The sequence below is a fragment of the Sceloporus occidentalis genome, unplaced genomic scaffold (assembly GCF_023333645.1).
Source record: "Sceloporus occidentalis isolate IW3139 unplaced genomic scaffold, rSceOcc1.0.p SCAF_23, whole genome shotgun sequence".
Classification (NCBI taxonomy): Eukaryota; Metazoa; Chordata; class Lepidosauria; order Squamata; family Phrynosomatidae; genus Sceloporus; species Sceloporus occidentalis.
Window position 1 is genome coordinate 13,706,763 of NW_028317003.1, and position 24,175 is coordinate 13,730,937.

Here is a 24,175-nt window from a genome sequence, read left to right on the forward strand (position 1 = left end):
TGTAGCTTCTATCAAGCAGGCGTAGATGGGAGAGCCGAGGGATGAGCACATGATGTTGTATAGCAGATGTTTCGGTCATTTTATATAATCTTCCGCACTCTGTACCCCATGGGGAACGCAGATTGGAAGAATACATTGTTTCCAAAAATTATATAACCACTAAACAGAACACTGTGTCTTTTCTACATCATCTATTGGAGAACAAATTACTGTAGACTCCTTTTGGTTTTTGTCATCTCTTCTTCTGACCAAAATGATTGTATCTAGCATATCCCCAGGACTAACTGCCAGTATACGTGTTTGACAATGTGTATGCCATGCCAGCCTATGAAAACCATTTTAACTTCTTTCACTTGTTATGTTATCTTGCAAAATAAAGGATTTGCACGGCTTTATATAATGCATTTTTTTTGTGTTTAGGTTAAGGATTCCACAAAAACAGATGTGGGAAAATGGTGACCACGGAGAAAGGAGTTGTGGAAGAATGGTTATCAGAGTACAAGGTAATAGTAGCTAGATGTGTATATATACATGCCCCTTTTTCCATGTTAGGAGCCATGGATTTACTACTTTTTGCATAGTTTTATTTTTTTTAATCAACCCTTATACTTGAATACGTTTTTTATTTCTTTATTTTTTTTCAGACATTTTAACACTATAGCATATCACTTAAGTGTACTGTAACACTATAGGACGGCATGTTACAGCGTAGCATAAATCAATGCCTCTGAATGAAGCAGCAATAAAGCTATTAAATTATTATTAAATGTCATATTCCTTTCAGTTGCTAAAACATCGACTGCTTACAGACCCTCTTGCATTCTGTCCAAAAAAAATCCAATGTAAAACACAAGTTTCTACGGTATATATTTTTTATGATTAAATATTTTCAGAGCCGTTAACACATTTATTGTCTTTGGGACTCTCCTGATCTCTAATCCCGTTTTCTCAGAGATCGACTGTCGTCCCCATAAGTGCTCTGCGATTCAGTGAAGTCTATAAATCCCTACCAGAAACGCAAATAAGTGAAACAAATCTCTTGACACGTTTCCTCCACCTTGTATATGAATCTAAATTTGCCACCACATAAGCCAAGTTTCGGTGATGTCGCTGAACCTGTATGTAAAAGAGGGCAGTGCAATCTCTGGGTTTTCTTTCTGTTTGTACTGCGGAGGATTAACATTCTCTTTGTTATTCATAAATTTATATATAATATTTGTAACATTTGCTAACCCCAACGCGGGAGAATTCCCAAATTTTGTAACCTTTGACCGAGTCACAGTTGTAATGTAAACATTTCCCAGAGTGGGGTTGGGAATAATAGATTCTGCATTCTTTTGCTAATTCACTATTTGCTAATAGCCTGATGAATGAATACCCAGAACGGAGTCCAAGTGTGTGATACATTCAACGTAAAAAAGGTTTATGGGTAAAGGCATGCACATTAGAACTTGTTGGCTCGTCTGCCTTGACTGTAATGTAGATTGCTTTTATTTAGACCTATAATACATGGAATTACAGTAATCTCAAGCTTCTGGTGCATGTGTACTATTTCCCTTATTTACAGTAGGTAACATTTTTGTATCTGCCCCCCCCCATGCATTTTTATAAAAGCCCCTTGCACTTATTTTCCCTTTTATTTAACAGTATATGCAATAGAATGAAAATTAAGCGTCTTTCATGGAAAAGCATGACCACCGAAGAGTAATGAAATCGTTACTACTTTTTTTTTTTTCCCTTTGGTTTGACTTTTAGATGCTGCCGGAGGCATCCCTTGCTAGTTATGCATCAAATTTGAAAGAAAAGAGCACTCTGGTATCTGCCATCTATGAAGTCATCCAGGAACCTCAAAGCGAGGTAGACACCAAGACTTTGCAAGGGTTATTTCACTCTGGGAATATATGTTTATATATGTTTTAAATCCAGCTTTTCAGTTAAACGTGAATGAACGTCTACAGCCGGGTATCTCCAGCGGCCACCTGTATTGCGCAGGGAAGGTTTTGCCAGAGAATTGTAAAGTTATTGATCTCCAAGCTCTTGCAGTTAATCCCCTGAACGTTTGGCATTTGCCTAGGAAATGTAGGGGAGATCATGGGATTTGTTTTATCAGGTGAGTATGTGATACACTAAAGAGATCCTTGGTGACAGGGCTCGTCCAGAGACTTTTTGTCCAAATTATAAGAAAATTGCCTTTTAAAAGATAGCTTTTGGGTAGAGAGCAGAACTCTGTTGAATATGCTGAAGACGGATCTATCACCTTACTATAAAAACACATGTAATGGTTTTAGATATTTAAGTAAGCAATGTATATATTCTAGTGGCTATCTTAATTTATATACAATTGGGCGCAGCCATCTTCATTTTCTTTGTATGATTATCCCCCTCCCATTACAGTAAATTAAATTGTTGTATTATTGCTGATTGTGAAGATGCAGTGAGGTGACATGAAGTGCCTTCAGGCCAATTAATTATAAATATTGGTTTTGGCAACATTTGCCAAATTCCTTGGCTTTCCTAAGGTTATTGATAATTTTGAGTGAATTTAGATGTGCTAAACGATTGCCTATGGTAAATGTGATAATGGAGAGCTGGTAATGGAGAAGGAAAGGCTGTGACCTGGATAAGCCTCTTCTGTCCAAGCCATATAGCGCTAGAACCACCACTAATGCTAAAGGTGCTCAGAAGATAGGCCGCTTGGTGATATTGATAATTAAGCGAATGCCAGGCTTTAGTCTCAAGAATAGAGAAATGTGTTAAAAACACAAAACACACAAAGTGTACCACTCGCTATAAATTGTATTGTCTGGTTGAGTAAAAAGTTGTAACTTCGTATATTTAATCCATTATCGCAACCAGCATCTAGAACCAACCATTCTGCGCACGCAAGCTGGTTAAGTACTTGGAAGTACATTTTCTGTAATGAACAAAATGAGCAGCAAATCCTGTAATTGAACAGAAAATGGGAGCATGCAATTGACGTGATTCATAAAATGTTTATTTTCTTGAAACCGGAGTAGGTGGGGGTGGAACTTTTTAAATCTTTCCTGCAGCCTAGCAACCCACCAACCAGCTTTTATTGATAATTTACTTGCATCATGGACAAACTGTTTTCTGCTGAAAAGCCTGCATTTAGGGAGTGATGGAATGGGGTTTTTAGCAATTTTTCAATCCGAAGGACAGGGATTTTTTATGTTTTTGCTTCGTGACATTCTGTTTTGGTCCCTGGAAAAGAAGGCGTTCAGTCAGCCTGAGATAGCGCTGTATAAACCAGCTGCTGGTGACCTTGATCTCGTTCTTTTACATCTCCGCGTGTTGCGTACGGCACTTATCTGTTTTATAAATGTGTACAGGTTGATTTGCAGAATTGTTAACCAGTACTTGCCGTTTATCTGTCTACGTTTTTTTTTATACACAAAACATTATTTTAAAGAAGATTATTTTTGTGAATGTTGGCTCCTCACCTTGTTCAGAATCTCCTTAATACTCTGCAGGCTGTAGCAGTAAGAATGATGAAAAGTTAAAGGGACAGTCCAGTGTCCCTAGGAGCCCCTTCAACCACAAAAGAATATAAAAGTACTTTCTTATGCATTAATTAACCTGAAAAGGAAAGAAAAATGCTTACCGTAAGAACACCCTCTCTGTAGCCACTGGTTGGCTGTTTGAGGTAGCCAATCAGTGGCAGGAAAGCACTCACATTGAAATCAGTGCCCCCACTCCAAAGCATTCAAGTATTTGGCCGAGCAGATTCTCTGCGCATTAAAATTAAGGGTTCTGACAAATGCATAGAGGTATTTACAAAGGGGACACCATAAAAATGTACAGGCACTTCTCACTTTAACGTGTTTGATAAGTAGAGTGTGAATATACAGGGCAGTAAAGGGTAACTTACAGAGTAGTCTGTGATGAGCGGAAGCCGTGGGGTAGTAAAATAGAAGGTCAGGAAAGGGAATGTGGGAGGATGCAGCATTACTTGGTATGATAAACGAGCACCTCTTAGTTTAATATTATATTCGGCCTATTCAATACATTGTTCTGCTTTTGGGCCAAATGGTTGCTGTAACAGACCTTCCTTGTGTGTGACGTGTATTGCACTTGCATGGTTACAGAAGATGTCCATGTTCTAGGAGAGTGTTCCAATGATAACCCTTGTTTGTGTCTTTTCTGCTCTTGAAGTTGCTGGAACCCGTCTGTCACCAGCTCTTTGAGTTTTATCGGAGCAGAGAGAAACTCCTGAGAACGTTCACGCTTCAGTTCCTCCCAGAGCTCATCTGGTGCTACCTCTCCGTGTCCTCCAGCAGACACCTTCAGAGCAGCGGATGCATCGAAGCGCTTCTTCTCAGCATCTACAACTTGGTTAGTGCCTACCTGCACATAGTCTGCTATTCCTGTTTGTGCTTAACAGAACCTACAACATACTGAGCGCATGAGAGAAGCACACACATAAAATTATATGATTTACCACTGAATAAGTTAGAATGTACAAAAGCCACAGAAGGACAAGAAGAACAATTTTACTTGATCTTGCCTCAATTCATGCTAAAGCAATGGTACTCTTGTCCTCCCTTAGAGGACATTTAATGCCTTTAAGCTGCTTCGGAGTGACATTCCTCCATTTGAGTGGAGATGTGATGCCTCAGACGGCGGACAGTCTTCTAGATGCAAAGCATTCTGGACAGAATGTGACTTTGGAGATGATGCCTACAGGCATAATTTATTTCATAATGCTCCCTTAGACGTAATGAGTGATATTTTCCCTGATATGCTTTCTGAGCTCCTTTGCCATCTTCCTTCTGCCATGTAGCAGTGTATGCGAGTGTGTGTGTTCTAGTTACGTACAGACAGTGTGTGTTATATACACATTCACACAGTATATATATATATATATTATGTATGTATTTACACATTCTTTGCCAATGAGCCCTGTTGCCCCTAATAAACGGATCTTGCCAACGCTTTTCCCTTGTGGCAAGGCTCAGAGCTTAAACCCAACAGCGGCTGACTTGCCATTGGCGTGCCTTCATGTAAAATAAGCTTGGGGGGGTATTTTTATGCAGGCTTTTTTCTCTGAAGCCGTATTTAATGTTTTAGTACTCTGAAAATAATAGGCAACTAGGCATTTTACTCAATTTATTCGTATAAATTTGTGTTCGTTTATTTTCCATGAGTAGGTAATGCAGTGAAATAGCCAACGAATGCACTTCATGTAATGGCAAATGTTTACTTTCCATGTTTTAAAGAGGCTGTTAAGGGCGTTATTAGTGCTCATTGTTCCTTGCACTTCGATCGCCCTGGAGGAGTCGTCCCTCCTATAGGAGGTGCGGAAGCAGCATGTGTTAAGTATAGGCTGGGATTTAATGGCCAGCTTGCTGGATCTGTCAGGTTTTCCTCATGTAACGTGCTGTGTGCGTGGGATAGAATGTGTCTGTCAGTCATCACAGTCTCTATTATGCTGCATTCGCTTGTCTTGCACTTTTTGCTCATTCATGATTTCTGGCAAAAGGCCTTGACTGTCTATCAGACTGTACCGACTAAAGAAAAATACTGTTCAATTCATAAGCAAATATTGGTATTTATTGTGTTGTACTTATACATGTAAATCTGCAGTAGACATCTACTTTTCTCTTATGTTGTCCTTGTTATTGTAATAGTTTATGCAAATAGCCAGCGGGTCCTTGGATGATCCCTGCGTAACGCCATTTGTTTTTGTGCCCATATGCCTAACTTGTGACTTTGCATATTAAACCGTAACAAAATGAAGTTTAAACAATTGACATGGGTAGCAATGACTTTTTCAAATGTAGCATAGCTGGAAGTTGCTAAAAACACGACTCTTTCCAATCCTTCTAGGAGATAATGGATGAGGAAGGACGAAGCAAGATCTTATCTTTTACAATTCCATCGTTGTCCAAGCCTTCTGTGTACCATGAGGTAGGCATCTCCAAGACCATAATCATTTCTGTTTTAGAACTAGACCTTCGTTCCCCGTTGGGATTTCCGGCTAATCATATGTAAGGTAATATGCTTGACGTTAAAAGCTTTAACATCAAAACCTGGCCAAATTACATACGGAATTTTTTTTTCCCTTTTTGCATGTTCTCTCCATAGAGATTAAAGGATGAGATATTATCGTTAACAAATGCATGTCATGTGACCTAAACTTCTCTCCCCTCTCAAACATCTCATATTCATTAATTAAAATCTCCATCAAATGTATACACACACGATCCGTCTTTTATCATTTCTGTAACCGTCTCTTCCAAGGAAGTAACCTTTATTACCCTTGACAATTTTGCTTGTGTTTACTGTCTTTTTTGGAAAAATAAAAATCGTTGAGCCTTATGATAAACTGTCCAGAATATAAGCAGCTTACTTGGTCATATGAGGTGAAATAACTGCTCTCGCCGTGCTGTGATGTGACAGAAGCGCCAACAGAATGGGTGCACAACACTAATGCTTCGATAATGAGAGCGGCGCGCAACGTCATTCAACATGTCCCCCAATATGAACCTTTATGATAATACCACCGCATGCTAGCCGAGGCTGCTCATTCAGGCCCCTGGGAAAAAGCGGTTAATTATACGATCATGGATACCGTGAATTTAGTTTCAAGATGCAAGGATGGGGACTAAAAGTTGCTACCTTTCCTAAGGCCTGGGGGAAATTTTAAACAAGTGTTCATCATGACCCTCTTTTAGATGGTTGACGTCAGCCCTCCACTAAGTAGCACTCTTTGTATAACCTGGGTAAGTAATTGGTATTAAAGCCCAGCAAGCGGGTTAAGGTGCTGATATCCGTAAACAGAAATGGTTGTTCGTCTTGTCATCATGTTGTGCAGGGCTGAGCGCACTAGGGGCTTATAATTCTAATCATTATTTTAAGCAAGGTTCTGTCATTTTATTTGGAATGCACTGTTTCATTGCATTCATTCATAAAAATATAATCTGTGTGTTATGTGTTTGTCAGAGTTGTACTAACTGCACACGTATTGCCTCTAGCCTTCCAGTATTGGATCTATGGCACTCACGGAAGGAGCCCTGTCACAGCATGGCTTGAGCAGGGTGGTGTACAGCGGTCCGCACCCCCAGAGGGAGATGCTGACGGCTCAGAACAGGTACGTTGTTAGATGTATGTTAAGGGAAGTTACTGTTGCTGCTCGCATTTGTCACTGTGCAACACATTTTCAGTAGCCTTTTATTACCTGCGACAGTTTGTCATATTCCAATTTAATAAATCTTAACTATTCTTAATTGATTAATTAACTGTTTGGATGCTAAGCAGAGGTCTCAGAATGATCAAATTTGTAATTTTTTCCGGAAATCTATTTTTATTACGTTTCGACCGTAAGGCAGACAGTCTGCAGGGACAATGCAGGTTGTCGCCATACTGGGGCATGTTTGCAGGCATGTGCGTATATAAACATCACCTTGTATTTCATGCACCCCTCCACACAAAAGAATCATATTCGTGTTATGAAGCCCTGCTTCCAGTGATGGTACGATTAAACTGTTGGCTTTATCCCTGATCTGAGAGCCAGATGGTTTATTTTTCTATGTTGGCCAAAAGACTTGCGTTTCTCTTCTACCATTATGGATAAATCCATTTTCATAACAGACTCTTCTTGGTTATGCCTGCTTAAGTCCTGAATGGAACCTTGGCTTCTTACCGTCAAAAGTCCTGCGGATCTGTAAAAAGGATCCAGAAAAATACATAAGATTAACCAGGCGCACTTGTTGCTTGCCTGCTTTATGCTCCAACTCATTTGTTTTAGGTTGGAATCCGTGGTCATCATTACCACAATCTACTTGGTTGTCTTTACTGTGTTTACATCCTTCTCTTGATTCTCTTGTATTCTCTTCTCCAACTGGCCTTAGTCTTGTCAGTCTTTTGGTGTTTGTAATGTACATCAAGAAGCTCTCATTGGCGTCTTATTTCCCATTGTATTTTAGCACTGAACGTCTGCATTTATTCCATGTTCTCCTAGGTTTGAAGTGTTGACGTTCCTCCTGCTTTGTTATAACGCTGCCTTGAACTACATGCCTGCCGTCTCCCTTCGGTCACTGTGTCAGATGTGCTCACGGTAAGTTCTAAAGAACTGCTGCAAACACATATAGATGCATGTCTATAGTTATTACTTTTCTAATGCTGGTTTTAACCTCCTGACCTGGAAATCGAAAACATCCAACATTTTCTAAATCTAATTTACTTCTATACGAAGGCCGGCTCCAAGTGCTGGAAAGTGTTTGTGAGTATTGTAGGATGCACAAACCTGTAAACAAAGTCCCTAGGGTTTTTCATATTGCCTTCGCTTGGCCCAGAATGAGCTTTTTCTCGAGCAATTGCCGTCATTAGTCAGCTCAGCAATAGAACTCAAGCAAATAGTTTGTTAGCGTTTGTATATATAGTGCCAACAGATTCCGTAGAGCTGTACAATTGGCTATTCAGGCAATGAAATCAGTTGGAGGCACCTGGTGAATGTTCGTTCCGATAATTATATCAATTGCAATTTGTCTAAAGGTGAGATTCTTAAAACAAAAACTAAAAGCAAGACTTAAGCTAAAATCGTGAGCCATAATGCTTTTTCGTTTATTAGCCCATTTGGGGTTGGCTGCCGGCACGTTGACTATAACCCGACGACATGAAGAGCTGCCAGCCTGCCTTTTAATCTGTGGTAACACTAAAAGCTTTCGTAGCTCCTATTCCCTGACAGATTGTGCCGGGTGTCATTAGACGTTCTTCACGCTGCGCCTATTTAACCCGACGTGTCTCTTTGCTCTTCTGCCTCTGGGCTGGGGAGACTTCTGCGCCCGGAGCTTCTAGCTCTTTTAAGGGAAACCATTTGGGATTTCTTAAATTTGTGGCTTCTTATCTCCTTTTTTTTGTTACATAAAACTTTGCTTTTAAAAAATGTAATTTGGCAAAAGGTTCTGCGTAGCCATGGTTTACAAACTTCAGTATTATAATAATGCTGTATCTACATTTTATTTCCAAAGCTAGAGTTCTTCGTTCATCTCAGAAACACTTTAGGAACCACCTCCGGGGATTTGGAAGCCCTGTCATAATGCAATCCTAGCAGAGGTCACACAGAGGACATGGGCCGCCATATGTGAAGTTATAAAAGCTTCCAATCTCCATGCCATGGAAATGGTGTTTCAGACAGCATCGAATTGACATGCCATGTTAGCTCATGTGAAATCCAGAGCAGTGATTTATGTTAAATACTACACACACAAGGGTGGGCCAGCAACATTTGAGCCTGGGGGGCAAGCTGTCAGATGACCCAGTAATCTGAATGTATAGATTGCAAGAGCAGGAGGGTCCCGTTCTCCTTCCGAAGTAGTATATCTTAATGTACGTTGGTATCATCGATTTTTATGTATTGTCAATTTTAAAATTATTGACTTTCTTTCACACTAATTTAGCTTATTTCAGTTATTTAAATGTTATCAATTTGTCCAAAAAAATTGGGGGAAAAATACATTTTCATGTTTAATTCCGTTCTTTTGTTTTTTAATTGGATTCTCCAGTCCCCTTTGCAGCCCTGCCAACAAATCATGCATATTAAAGTACGGTGTAAGTACTTTTACGTGCGTTCTTTACCAGAAAGAATAAACAAAGTGTTTTTCGGAGAAGAGGACAAGACTCCTCTATTGTCTAATTTTTCATGCCGGTTCTGGCTGCTTAAAGCTTCCAGTCACTTGCCAGAAAGCATTGCGGTTTAAGCCACCGAAAGTCTTGTGCGAGCCGATGCTGGAGCTGGCGGTGAGTGTAGCGCACGTAGTCAATGGTAAGCAAGAGACCCGATCACATCCCCCGAAAAGCCAAACCGACGGGGGGTAGGTAAAGAGTGTATGCATAATGTGGGGGAATCTGGAGTGTCCCTTCGATCTTTACATTTCTATGAAGCTGGAGTGTCCCTTCGATCTTTACATTTCTATGAAGCTGGAGTGTCCCTTCGATCTTTACATTTCTATGAAGCTGGAGTGTCCCTTCGATCTTTACATTTCTATGAAGCTGGAGTGTCCCTTCGATCTTTACATTTCTATGAAGCTGGAGTGTCCCTTCGATCTTTACATTTCTATGTATGAGACCACCTTTGCTGTTATTTTTTAAAGCCAGGCTGGCGTGAGGCTGCGCTTAATTCTGATGGATCATTGGCCTTATTCTTGGTGGTGTCGGGTCTCTTTGGCCCTGTAGTCTGGTGTACACACACGTGCCGTTCCTAAATGCCACGTAAGAGGCAGATAGTGCCTGCTTGAATGATTTCTGACTGGGGGTTATTGATCGCCTAACTAATTAAGTGCCGAGTCAGTCAATAATTCCAGCTACCCAAGATATTTTATTTAAATCCCTTTCAAGTGGCTTGTTGCAGAGCGTTCATCGGTACAAGCAGCATATAAAAACAAAAATAAATGTTGGCTGACGTACGCTGTGGAAGAGCAGCAGGCTGTTTATTTCTCCACCCCCGTTTTATCTCGTATACAGGCGTGTGAGTTTTCCGAAATAACGCTGATTGGCAGAATGGGGAGTTGAAGAAGCGCTTTATTTTAGGGGGTTATCCTAAATATATAGAGCTCCAGACATTACCCAAAGCATGGAACACTTTACAGTTGCCCTCAACAGCCGAGCTTAAGATGCTGGTAGATTTGTGGGGGAGGCTGTCTCAGCGTATCGGAGAGTAGGATACGGGTCCCCTGCAGCGCTGCGGGGGATCTGTATCCTAACCCCGCTGCCTGCCCGGGGCCCGGAACTACATGCCCCGGGCGCTAGACCCCGAATATAGGCCGCACCCCTCTTTAAAGACTTAAAGTGGGGGGGGGAAAGTGTGGCCTATATTCGGGCAAATACGGTGTGTGTGTGTGTGTGTGTGTGTGTGTGTGTATATATATATATATATATATATATATATATATATATATGTGTATATGTGTGTGTATATATGTATATAGCGGTTTTGATTGCTATTGTTTGAGAACCTCTGTACCTATCGCCTTTCATGGTCCTACCGTGTTAGGATATTACGATATCTGTGTGCTGTATTCAATTTATTCCATTTTATTGTTTTTAAATCATTTACAAATATGTATTAATATGTAATTAGTTTCCAGTGATCAGCGCATTGTAGTTACTAGGATTCACAAAAGATTTTAGCATGCTTCTTAGCTCAGTCGGTCTGTTAAGATGTTAACGTTCATAGTACAGCAAAATCCAGAGCTTTAATTCCGACATGACTGTGGATTCTGGACGAACGGAGGCCGGTGCCGTTGAGCTTGATTGACTCGGCAGAGCGTGTCTGTATTAAATCCATAACCGCTTCATCCGTAGAAGAAGCGCGCAGCTCTTTCGTTACGGGAAAGGTATATTTCTTGTTATTTCGTGTTAGTGCATTATATCTGTCCGGTGTCACGTCTTCCTGCGGTAGGCGACTGGAGACAGACTTGGAAGATACCGGGTGAAAAGTACGCGCTATAAACACGGACAGCCCATTTAATCTCTTCATTCAGTAAAAATGAGTGGGCCGTGACACGGGGAATCAACGTAAAGGCTGTGGTACCTATTCCCCAGAGGATAAAAAACATTCACAGAAAAGAGGCTATAAAAAAGGGCTATGTTAATTGTTGGGGGGGGGGGAATATACAAAACCCCCTTTTTTGCAACATTTTTACTATTCAGATTTCTATAGGTCCAGTCTTTAAAAGAACAGTAATAAAGCACATACTATTAAAAACCGCTGGCCGAAGCATTAATATTGGGGATTCTGTTTCTCTGTACAGCCGCAGATTGCTTAGTCCATCACACCATAAATTGCCCCAGTTTCGGTAAGCTTTATCTAATCGTAACACGGCTGTATCGCTTATCACGTCGTATGCACATGTTGATCATTTCAGCAGCAGAGTTTGTTTTTTGTATTTTGGGTATAAAAAGAGTAAATGACAAAGAAAACTAAACTGTGTGTGTATATAATATAGATATTATTTCCCAGAACAAACCATTATTAAATAATATTCCATTATACACAAAACAACACTAATGTACAAAACCCGTAGCATCTATGTGTCGTTTACATCGTCGGTAGAGTATCTAGCAATGTGGGTAGGTTTTGGCTACTTGAAGCATAAGAATAAACCTACAAAGTACAGTTTTGTATGGATGTCCGTTCGTTCTTGTTTTCCCTGCGTGGTTTAATTGCAGTAAATCCAGACTTCTTTGTCTCGTTTAAAAGCTGAACTTTGGACAGTAAGGGAGCAGTACTGGTCTACGATAACCTCCAAAGCGCGCTGTATGAGAAGCCAGAGTATTGTCTCACATGTATGTAGCTATGTTTGCAATAACGGGCTTGTATAATGTTATTTGTTTACATAATAACATTACGTGCTGCATCGCATGTGACACAATCCGTTCTGTGAACTCCAAAAGGCATTAAATAGCCGAGGTTCATGGCTAGGTTAGAACTTGTGTGTAACAGAGACTTAAAAGATGGTTTTATGAAACTTTCTTTTGTGACAAACATTACATACATATTAATTAGAGCCATAAGGCGATGACTGAAGGATATAGCAGCATGGTTGGGATGGTTATTATTTATTGATTTATAAAGAGTGACCTCTTGTGGCCAAAGTAGGTGACTACATGCAGAGTAGTATTTATTTCTTTAACGGCCAAAGTGTTTTTTGTGTTGTTTTTTTTTAGTTTTTAAGGCAGATGTCTGTCTCAGTAATGTGCTAAGAAGAATTTGCTGTTTGATTCTTTTTCATGGTAATATAAATTCTTTTAAGGCAAATTTGAAAGGATCAGGATAAAGTATGTTTGTACATCTTCACCAGTCTGCTTGCGTGTAGTAAGTATGAAGAATCTAGCAGATAAGTACAAATATTCTCTGGGCTCGCATGTGACGGGGCTCCTGGTCGTACGTTGTTTTTTTCCCTCATATCCACAAGGATGTCTACATTGCGCTTTGAGACAGGGGGGCTGACTGATGGGCTAATTCTGGAGAGGAAAACACGATCTCTTATGGGACCTTGGGAATCACTGCAATAATGCTAACTACTTTTCCATCCCAGTGTAGTAGATAAGTGGAACAGCCACCATGGGATAAGCATATGGTCAGCCTTGCTGTAAAACAAGACCATGGACCAACTAAGGTTTTAGTATCTTAAAAGCAGGAAAAAAAATGGGCAAACTAGATGGGCTGAATGGTTCTTATCTGCTGTCAAATTCTGTATTTCTATTCTTAATACTATTACATGCCTGAAATAATTCTTTAATCGGGTAAAATATTGCATTCATTTTGTTTGGCTTTATCATTTAATTGGCCCGAGACGCAGTAGATTCCAGCGCTGTCGCCTGTCCAGCAATTAAATAGATACTAGATGTTAAGGGACTTGAATGACATACTGTACATTGACTACTTTGGCTTTATATATTATTGTACATTAATGAATAGCCTTTGGTAGTTTGTCGCTTGGGCTATTTCATCGCCAGCTTGAGCCCTATGAATCCAATACCTGCAAGAACTGTCCGAACCGAAAGTAATCTATACATGTCCCACGTAATAGAATTTGCCTCACGGTTGCTTCACGGATTGTTAAATTCTCACTATGTATTAAAATCCACCTTTTATGTACTCCTTGGACAGTGCTATCCCAGGTTCCTGTTCTCTATATTCTCTATAATTTCATCATTATTCACCCTTTTGCTTCCCTCTGTCTCATGTTTAAACAATCACACTAATCGTCGAGCGAGTGCGCCCTGTGGGTGGTTTCAGTATGCGAGGAACGCTGATAACTGCGTAGGTTCCCATTTCAAGAATCCGATATGAAAAAAACATTCGCTGCTTTGATCACTTGTTTATAGCTTATTTGCTTCTGTATTTTGCAGGCTCTGTGTCTGTGGATATCCTCGCCAACATGTACGGAAATACAGTGGTGTCAATAGCCGAATCCCGATGTCCCCAGAATTCATGGTGCAACTTTTAACCGGCATTTATTACTCTTTGTAAGTGTCTTCTTTCTGCTTGTTGCTTATATATATATTAATAATCGTATATTGGGCTTTATTCACTAAAAGTTTTGTAGATGAGTTGCGGTCTTATTGCTGCATAATGGAAAAAAAAGTCTGCTGGTCCTGTATAATGCGCAATTCAAAGGGTGAGGCCATTGAAGGTATCTTGATGATATGACTATACAGGACTATACATTGAAGGTATCTTGATGATTTGACTATACACTATACAGGACTAGCCATGCTCGTCCTGCCTCATGCTCACTGGGGTCTGCCCTTCATAATGAATAGCGAAGTCAAGGAGCTGAAATAACTCTCCTGACATCTCTCTTTAGTGAATAACCCCCCTTGTTTTTTTAACAGACTAAGTTTTAAATTTTGGGGTGCAAGTGTAGATGAAATCCCATAGGCACAAATGAAATGCATTAAATACTTTAACAGAGAATGTCCTCATTTTATGGTGTGTTACACATAACCTGTGATGTAGACAACATGTCATTTGCTTTGTTAAGTAATAACTTTTCTTAAAAAAAAAAAAAAAAAAATTCAGAAAAGCATGAATATTGAAATGTGGCGTACTGTACTTTAGGCGTGCAGAACACATTCACATTTTCATATGATTAGCATCCCGTCATACATGTGCCTTTGGTATGCAAATCCTGTTTCCACTGGGTCTTTCCTCGCAGGCGCCTGTGATGTTAACAAAGTCGTGTTCAACATGAGATCTAAAGCGGGTATCCCGCACGCCGATACGGTTATTAATGTTAATAACTAGGAGCATATAAACTCTTATTTCTGCAGATTGTATTTTTAGAGAAGTATCATTGCAAAGGAATGGCTTAAATTTGATGCGTTACCCATAGTGTTTGGGGAATTAAGAGTAAAACTCATAATTTAACTAAATTGTATAAAAGATTCTGTTATCTTGACATTGTTGCCTTAAAATCGTCACGAGCGAGTACTTTACCCAGAATAACTTTACAGAATAAGCTTTAATATGGAATTCTCCGATATAGTCTTTTACATCCACGCTGTAGCGTGCTTTCTGTAACCGGGTGCTAAAGTGCTTCTCGCGTCTCTTTCTAGTTATAACGGAGAATGGGACGCAGCTCGTAAAGCGCTGGATGATGTTCTTTATAGAGCGCAGCTCGAGCTTTTCCCGGAGCCGCTCCTGGTAAGTTTGCTTGTTTGTCTGGAGCAGCGTTACGAAGCAACGTTTAACCCTTTATTAACATCTCCCCTCAGGCCCTTTCTACACCTGTCTGTGAGCCCCTGTGAAACACACACACACTAATGCTCTTAGTACTAATAGTTTTGCTGAATCATTTGCCTTCTTGCCATGGAATTGTGAGGTTTTGTATTCCATTCAGTTGTTGTACGTGCCCGATTGAACCTGCCAGCGGGTGAGCTGACATACCGAGAGATCTATGGCAGGCTATATGTGTGTGCGCCTGAGCTATAATAAATATTATGTCTTTATTATCTATATTACATATAGAGAGATAATAAAATTGATAATATAAAACACAAAATGATTATTTTTGGGGTTTTCATTTATGTTTTCAGGTAGCCAATGCAATAAAAGCCTCGTTGCCTCAAGGGGTGGTAAAGGGAAACAAAGATGGCACTAAATGTATACAAGTGGAGATCACCCCATCATCGTCTAGGATATCGAGAAATGCTGTCACCAGCCTGTCTATCAGAGGGCATCGATGGAAGAGACATGGTGAGAAATAAGGAGTCCTACGTGCCCCTGCAGAGTGTGATTTGCTTACTACTTTTCAGTTTAATTTGAGAAATGTTTTAAAGCTTGCTGTCCACCAAATGTGTATCAGACATCGTTTTGATTGAGTCCAAGTGAAGTCAGAACTGGACACGAGACCACGAAGAGAGGTCAATGAGCAGTCTGTGTAGCAATCAGTTGGCATCCAAAGTCATCTTTTTGTTTTTAACTCCTTTACGGACAGCAGTGGTAATGTTAATTGTGAAAGTGTTAACTGCGTTGGTATATGACTACGATAACCACTGTATGCAAGAAAAGGAGGTTTCTTTAATACATCGTGAAGCACACACTTTAACAATTCAAATCAGTGCGCTGCATGAATGGCGAGTGTTCATGTTTCTTACAACAAAACACAAAGCCGGCATGGATTTAAAATGCTGCAGTTTGTTTTAAGTAGTGATCAAACGTGTCTGTGCTTAAAAGTATGCCAAAAAGTTCTGATAAGTGGACCTGGTTACTTTCAGTAGATGTGAGGGATTATTGAAACGGCCCAGACCTTCCAACGTTGGAGCAGCGATATACCATAACCCTCACATTCTGCACAGCACATGGAACGCATGATCTCCTGTGAATTATGGAAATTGCCTGCTAAATAATAATGATTAAAAAAAGTCTGGACAAGAAAACTGATGGGTGAAAAGTATAAGGGAATACTTAGAGAATGAATTAGGAAGAGAGCGGACAGGTTTGTAATTGCAGTCTAGCGTTTGATTAAACTTCCGGCATAATTTCAAGTTAAACAGATATGACAGAGATCAATCAGCAAAGATATTACTTTTTTTGGCCAACAGAGTAGTGAGTTTTGCTGGAGATAAAGTGAGTTCTCCAGCTTTCCTATGTATTCTGTACAGGTTTCCTTCTGCATCCAAAACGCAGTCAGTGTGACCTGATAAAACTGATTTATCTTTATAGTCAAGTCTTTGCTCGCTTTCCTATAATTCAGCATTTTACACTGGAAATGTGTACAAATTAATGTTTCAAGCCCGGATCCTCATGTGCTTCACGCTTTTGTAAAGTGTTAGCGTTTAGGAGCCGGGTTTATACACCAGACCAGCTGGGAAAATCGCAATAAACCTTTGTTTTAGGTGACTTGGTGGTCTAAATAGATGACCCCATTGATCTCACGTTTGCTGTCGCTTCACCTCCACCGTGATAAATGAATCACCAGCCCGTTCGTTACAATAATTAAGGATGGAGCTTTGTATGAGAAATAAAGCTGCATTACCTTACAATCTGTTATTGTTTAAACCCAATACAGCATTTATTTGGTTCAAAGTAGCCGAAACATTATTCTTTTCATTCATTTGTTTCCTTTACATGATCATTTTTTTGTTTGTTCATCATCAGCCATCTTGTTTTTTTTGTTTGTCTCATTTTTTTTCCCCATTTTAGAACAACCCGAAACTAGTATTGACTCATCAGATATGGGCAACCTTGTCATACCCGAGATTAGTGTCACAAGTGTTTCCGGAGAGAAAACCGGGAATGGGGAGAGAGTCAGAGCACTAACAGAGAACGATGTACAGCATATGCAGGCAGTGCAGGAGAACTCCGCAGAACCTAGAACTGAGATCAGGAGGCAAAAATCTGTAAGGCGAATGCTGGAGGATGGATTAACGTCACCGGGCAGAGTGCAGTGTTAACAAATCACTTGATAGATGGGCTCCAAGGTACCTGCAAGTGAAACGGTCACACTGCATGGGTTAGAAGATACAGGGCTCTGTTAAACGGCTACAGGTTACATGCACGTTGGGTCGCTGGCTCCAGATGCTCACACCTGCCTGCATGATGTGACTATTCACTCGGGGTAAAGGAAAAAACCTGTTAGCCGTGGATTTAAGGCATGCTTTGGGTTGCCCACGCTCACACAAAATAAGCGTTTATCCTCCTGTTGAATAAGTTTCTTTGATGTTGAGTTATTTGGCTTTTACACAACCCAATATTGCATGATTAGACACTTGGGCAGAGTTACAAGATAAGCTCGTAAATTCTAGAACTGTATTGTGACCTTTCCATTTGTTGACCTTTCCATTTGTTGACCTTAACATTACGCAGTTGATTTGTGTGCGGAAATCAGTAGCAAAAATCAATTTTTCCCCTATGAATTACCAAGCATTACCATATGAATGCTTGGAGAAAAAATATCTTCACCTCTACGTGTATGGGATGATATTCTCTTAATTGCATGAGTATCAGCTGTTCTCTCCTCACAATAGTGGGCATGCTTTGGTTGATTCTGTGCACAATTCTGCTCTAATATATATTCTTTCTATAATTCAGTATGGCGGTAAGTAATGACACAGCTTGCGACGATCCTTATAGTGAGCGATCCGATCCGATCTCACGGTTTCTCTCGTTTTTCCAGACTCTGCAGATTTAACACTACAGGAGGAACTGACGGAAATCTCTGAGGTGGATGAAGGCTTTTGCTCCAGGGCTGCGTCTAGCTCCAGTCAGTCGGCCACGTCGTACACCAGCAGTAACAGCGGTTTTAGTAGGCTGCCATTGGGGAAAGCCCAGAGGAGATCAGCGGGAGTCAGGACTGGGGTAAAAGAACGGGAGCCCGCTGGAGATTCTTGCCGTGAGCATCTCAGCAGAAAGCAAAACCAGAGGGCGATGAGCGAGAACCTCGAGCTCGTGTCTCTGAAGAGACTCACTCTGACCACCAGTCAGTCTCTCCCGAAGCCCGGAAGTCACAGCCTGGCACGGACCGCTACCGCCGTATTCAGTAGATCCTTCGAACAGATGAGCGGTGCCGCAGCCTCTCATAACCCTGGGGGCACGAGCGCTGCTAGTACTGGGGCAGGCAAGGAAAAGAATAGGTTTAGCGCCTGCAGCCTACAGGAGGAAAAATTAATCTATATTTCAGAGAGGACAGAACTCGCCGTGTCCAATAAACGCCAACAAAGTCAGCTGAGATCTCCTAGTATCTGCATAACGCTGTCCACAGACTAAATAGCAGAAGTAGTCGGGGAGTCAATAAAAATCTAGAATTCTGGTGACATAAAATTAGATACGTTTTGGACTTTTATAGGTACTTCAGACACCTCCATCAATTACCAAAGTTTTACAAAAATGCCATGAGTTTAATGTTTTATGTCTGCAGACTATCAGTAGCTCTGTAAAATTGTTGAACATGCGGTGTCGTATTCTAACGCTTCATTCCCGTTCGGTGGTATCAGGTTATTGTTTTGAGATAGACCGTTCTGATTAGTAGGACCCTCCCTTACTTTTCAAGACTTCTTATGTAAAGAACAAGCCATGACCTAAATGACGCCTGATGTTCAGCTGCATCCAAATACCCCGTCACCCTCATTTTTAATAAACAGAAAAAAATAGAAAGCACTGTTTAGTAGAATAACTGTTAATAGATAATTTGTGGTTGAGATTACTGGGAGTTCCAGGGGGTCGTCCTATCCCAAGCGTGGGGCGTTCTCAGGCTTTCAGTATGCTTATTGATGCGAGCAAACTTTTTATATCTCAACAAGATTGCTGTGCACACCAGCAGCTATAACACACCTGTGTAAAAGGGAATTTTATATATTAAATCTTTGTGGTTTAAATGTCATATTGTGTTTTTCCTTTCATTCTGGCGTTATCCTTTTATTTTTGTGTTCTCAATAACTGTTTGAAATTAAACCTGCGAGAAGTATTGTTGGAATTTGTAAATTCATTTAACAGTGTATAGTTTGTGTTGTGGATTACAGATTGCCGGGAATTGGGCTTCATATATCATATATCCTGAATCATAATGTGAGTCAGGGGAGGCAAATATTTAATTTAAAAGCCAATCTGTCCATTATAAGAAGCCCAGGAAATGTTCGTCCATACCGTTCTATGTAAAAAGCTCTCCTGGGCTCAAGTACTAATACTTTGACTTAACAGAATACTTTAACAGCTGGAAAGATGTGCTTGTCCAGTCCTGCTATTAGTGGTATAAAACCCATCATCCTCAGACATCACTGAATGTGATGAGATGTTCTCTGAAAACAGTGCCAGCATTTCCTATAAGCAATTCTCTGTATTCACTCTTACTTCTAGCTGCTGGACATCGGGGGATGTTGTGGGACATCATTTGGGTCGTTGTTCATGGGGGGGCACTTAATGTTTAGGAATTCTAAGAAAATTGCAAATCAAATTGATTTTTTTTGTAGTTTAAAAAAAAAAAAAAAATACTAGCACAATTGTTTTTCATGTTTCTGTGCTTTCAAGTGAAAGCCCTATTTATCCTGGAAAAAAAAAATTGTGTGGGTACATCAAACATGGAAAAGGGGAATGTTAATTAAACTTGGTAAAAATGGCAAAAAAATGTACGGTATTTGGGGTACTAAAAAAACTGTCAGTACTGAAGGGGTTTAACCCCTTAATCTAATCCTGGGCTGCATTTTAAGAGTACTGCCTTATAGTAGCTGAAACATAGTGATTGTCTGCCTTTACCACCTCTGCCAGAAGGTTGTTAAACTTATCTACCACGCCCTCGGCAACGTAAAACTTCCTTACATTACATTACACCTATTTTCTGTTTGGCTATAAATCTTAATCAACTCAAAATGCCTTTCCTTACAACTAGCATATGTTTTAAGAATTCTGTCAAACGCAGGATACTATGTATCGTATGCGGCAATATGTAAAAACGGCAAATTGTGGCTTCAGATTTCATTGCTGAATTCTGTCACCTGAACAGATTAGTTTAAGGTTGGGCATAAAAATATGTATGACTACCAGCGTCCTAATATCACCTGACTCACAGGGTTTAATCGTTCCTTGAACACAAGAATGAAATTATTTCCTCAAGAAAAGGTAATTTAAATCTAGCATTAGGTTTATTTGGCAAACATCAGGGAGACTCCATTTATTGGGCGCTGCGTTTCAGAATTCGGTTTATGTATTTGATGTACCCGTCAGGGAATGTCATCTTTCGCGTTCTAATTGCAGCCGCCTTCGTCTGTTTGAATGCCGCAGCATCGCCCTGCAGGGTTCTGTTGATCGATTTTATTTAAGGCTTACAAAATGTAGCTCGTCTCTCGCGTCCCATCTTCACAATGATAGCATCTGGAAGGAAGCGCCAGCTTTTATATGTATTATGATGTCATCGGCTCACTGCAGTTACAATTCTAAACTCTACTGATATCACTTGATGCTAACCTGCCAAACCTACCAATTTAAAGTGATATTAGAAAAAAATATTCAAACTCTTAAAGACTAAGGCTATATTTTTTTCACTTTTTTGCACCTAAGGGTATGAGGGATTTTTCGCCCCTTTTCCTATTTTCCTTTTAAGGAAATTTTCCCTCTCCCCCATTTAATCGAACCACGGAAATCATATATTGTTTTTTAGTTAGTTTTTTTTCCCAGGAGAAGTAGGGTTATCTTTTGAAACCATCATTGGATGAAACATTTATAAAAGGAAGAACTACAAAACGTTTTTCACGGTTAAAAGCTATACATGGCCTGTGCAAATTAACATATAGTGCAGGCCGTATACCATGATGTCATGTTTTTGTTATAGTAGGGTTAAAGTTAGATCATATACATCCACTTTGTAAATGTTTTTTGTGAAAACTATATCTGCAGGGAGAAATATCCCTCTAACCTTCCCACCTAAAACGTGGGGAATTAACCATTTAGGGGAAAAAAGTGTGCATTTTCTGACTTCATTATTTCACATTCGTATTTGAAACAGAAGATTCCTACTTTGAAGATGTTCAAAGGTCTCCCATAATGTTTTTTTTTTTCCTGATTATCATGAGCTAAGGTGACCAACACATTCTCAAAGCTGGACCTTAAATCAAACCTGTTGCTATAAATAAAAAAAATACATTGATCAGCTAAGCATTAAAAGTTCCCTCTCGCTTTTCCAGATGGCTGCAGTAAAAGGTAACTTCCTACCTCCCTTCCATTTCTCAATTTCCTTCTATTCCTTCGTTTTAAAGAACCTGGGCACTAACAACCAAAGCCTTTCTATTTAAGATTCCTTAACTAGAGCTGTTTACTGCTTTTGCAATAAGGGGGCAAGGCCGCGAACACACCTTTTACAAAAAAACCCCGCCATACATAAGGTTGTCATGCAAGTTTTTGTGTAATGTGACTACCATGGCTCAACTTTAGTTGCAAAGTACAACTGACATATTTATGTATGATATCATGCGAGTTGACTTTCGTCATGCCCTTCACCGCATCTCATATTCCTTCCTTTAAAGTTTTTTACGTGTGTCCCCATAAGGCTAGGTTTCTACTTGGTTTTTTTTAGCTAAAAACGCCCATAAAAACGCCAATAGCGCCACCTGGCGTTTTTTTAGTGAAAAAATGCAGCAGCCAGATGTTAGCTGTTCTTCAATAGGAAATCGCAGAATGCCATATCCACTTGGCGTTTTTTTGTTTGGCGTTTTTTCAGTCCTCTTTGGCGGTTTTCTGCTTTTTTGGGCTCTGTGGCAGTTTTTCAAAATCGCAGCATGTTGACACTCTGGCGTTTTTTGCAAGGAAATCTTGGCGTTTTTCTCCAATAGAAGTCTATGGGAGAGAAAAAACGCCATGAAAAAGCCATGTGGGTTTTGCCTTGGCGTTTTTTATGGTGTTTTTTTCCACAGTTACAATGCAGAGGATGCACCCAGTATCTGTGTGTCCTACAAGAAATAGGCTGGAAACAAACAGTTTGACACAAAACAAAGTTCATATTGAATTCTACACCATTTGGAACAAACATGCCATTACAAACAAACATACGCGACGCATCAACTGGATCCTGCGTGCCAAAAGCAACAGCAAACAATTTGCACCATCATTTGGGGCCAATCTTCCTAGAGGAGCAGACATTCGGAATAAAGCACGCCTTGCAAACCACAGAAAAGAGACAAAAGGGTCCGCCGGGGCGTTTAAGTAGAACTCTACCAAGTAAATGACATCAGGGGGCAGATACTTGCCATTTATCCTAATCCCTTTTAGCTGGGTGAAACTTCTAACTTGTAAAGGCTGGAAAAACTGCCTAAGGTAAAAAAAAGCAATTTCCACAGAAAGGCTAAAACGCCAGAAAAAACTCCAGAAAAAACGCCAAAACGCAGGAAAATGCAGTGGCAGTTTTCTTGGCGTTTTTCATCAAGAAAAAAAACGCAGGACAAAAACCCAAGTGGAAACCTAGCCTAACCAAGAAGGGACTTGAAATGCACAGTTTTTGGCAGAATTACATGTTCTTAAATTATATGGGGTTGCCTTATCGTTACAGATTAACATGTCCTGACTTCTAGCACTCAAAAAGTTGAACAGGTTCTTCCTTCGGTATAGCCATCAACCAGATTTTAAAATGGTGCCGTTTTATTGGGAACAATATAAATTCTATTTATATATATATATATATATATATATATATATATATATATATATATATATATATATATAAACAGCAAAACAACATATTGTTTCTATTTAAACTGCGATTATTTTATTTATTCCATGATGAGAGTCCCTTTAATTATTTAGGTGCTCTATACAACGTGTTCTGTGACCCGTCTAGGACCGTCTTTATCATCTGACGCTCATATATATATATATATATATATATATATATATATATATATATATATATATATATATATATGTATATATATACACACACACATACACATTGATTAGTTTACTATTTGTGATACATTTTGACCCAAAATAAACAGTCCCTTCATCTAAGCCTCATTCTTTCTGCGTTAAGTGGGTTCAAGTTACTCTGCATTGTCCCCGAGATCTGCTGTTCTTACTATAGCAGAGGTGAAGAGGAAGTAGGCAAAATCTACACAATAATGAAAGGTGGGTGTCAGCATAGCACCGCTGAAAAAGAATAAAGCTCCTCTAACGTACAATTGCACAAAATGCCTGGGACATAATCTTTTGTTGTGTTAAAATCAGAAGCCGGGTTGTTCGGGATCAGCAAATAACAAAGCAGGTTGAAGATATTAGAAGTCAATATATAGGAATTTTGGTAAAAGTTCTAGATTGTACGTAACACACAAGTTGTATTTCTCCTGCTCCCGAGATATTTGTATAAATTGCAGCCGGCCAAATCCTTTTTTTGAAGATTACTCATTCCAGGAATTGTAATCTTTTATTTGCTAGAGGGGCTAACAAAGAACTGATTTGGATGCCAATGACTGATCACATCAGAGATTTCCAACAGTGTGAACACTAACAACGAGGCCTTTTTCAGGACAAGAGGGACATATATAGACTTTTTTCTTTTCTTTTCTAAATCAGTCACTAGAAACATATGTAGTTGCCCATAAGGGATCCTTCTGTATGTTCCTTAGAAATCTTTTAAAAAGGATATTTTATGAAACCTGTTTGTTGCTTGTTGATAATTTAGAGTTATTCTGTAAACTCCATGCCGTAGATTTTAAAACAAGGTCTCTT

The 24,175-nt window shown here is 39.7% G+C and overlaps 1 protein-coding gene across 1 annotated transcript; it reads left to right on the plus strand.

Annotated features, from left to right (window-relative positions):
- Positions 1–452: 452 nt before the first annotated feature.
- LOC149300841 (hyccin-like) lies at positions 453–18,736 on the plus strand. Its single transcript, XM_089484854.1, has 10 exons — positions 453–503; positions 1,756–1,857; positions 4,174–4,353; positions 5,848–5,928; positions 6,996–7,111; positions 7,982–8,077; positions 13,876–13,992; positions 15,085–15,172; positions 15,565–15,724; positions 18,147–18,736. The coding sequence occupies exons 1-10, from the start codon at positions 453–455 to the stop codon at positions 18,734–18,736; spliced, it is 1,581 nt and encodes a 526-aa protein (XP_089340980.1).
- The last annotated feature ends 5,439 nt before the right edge of the window (positions 18,737–24,175 follow it).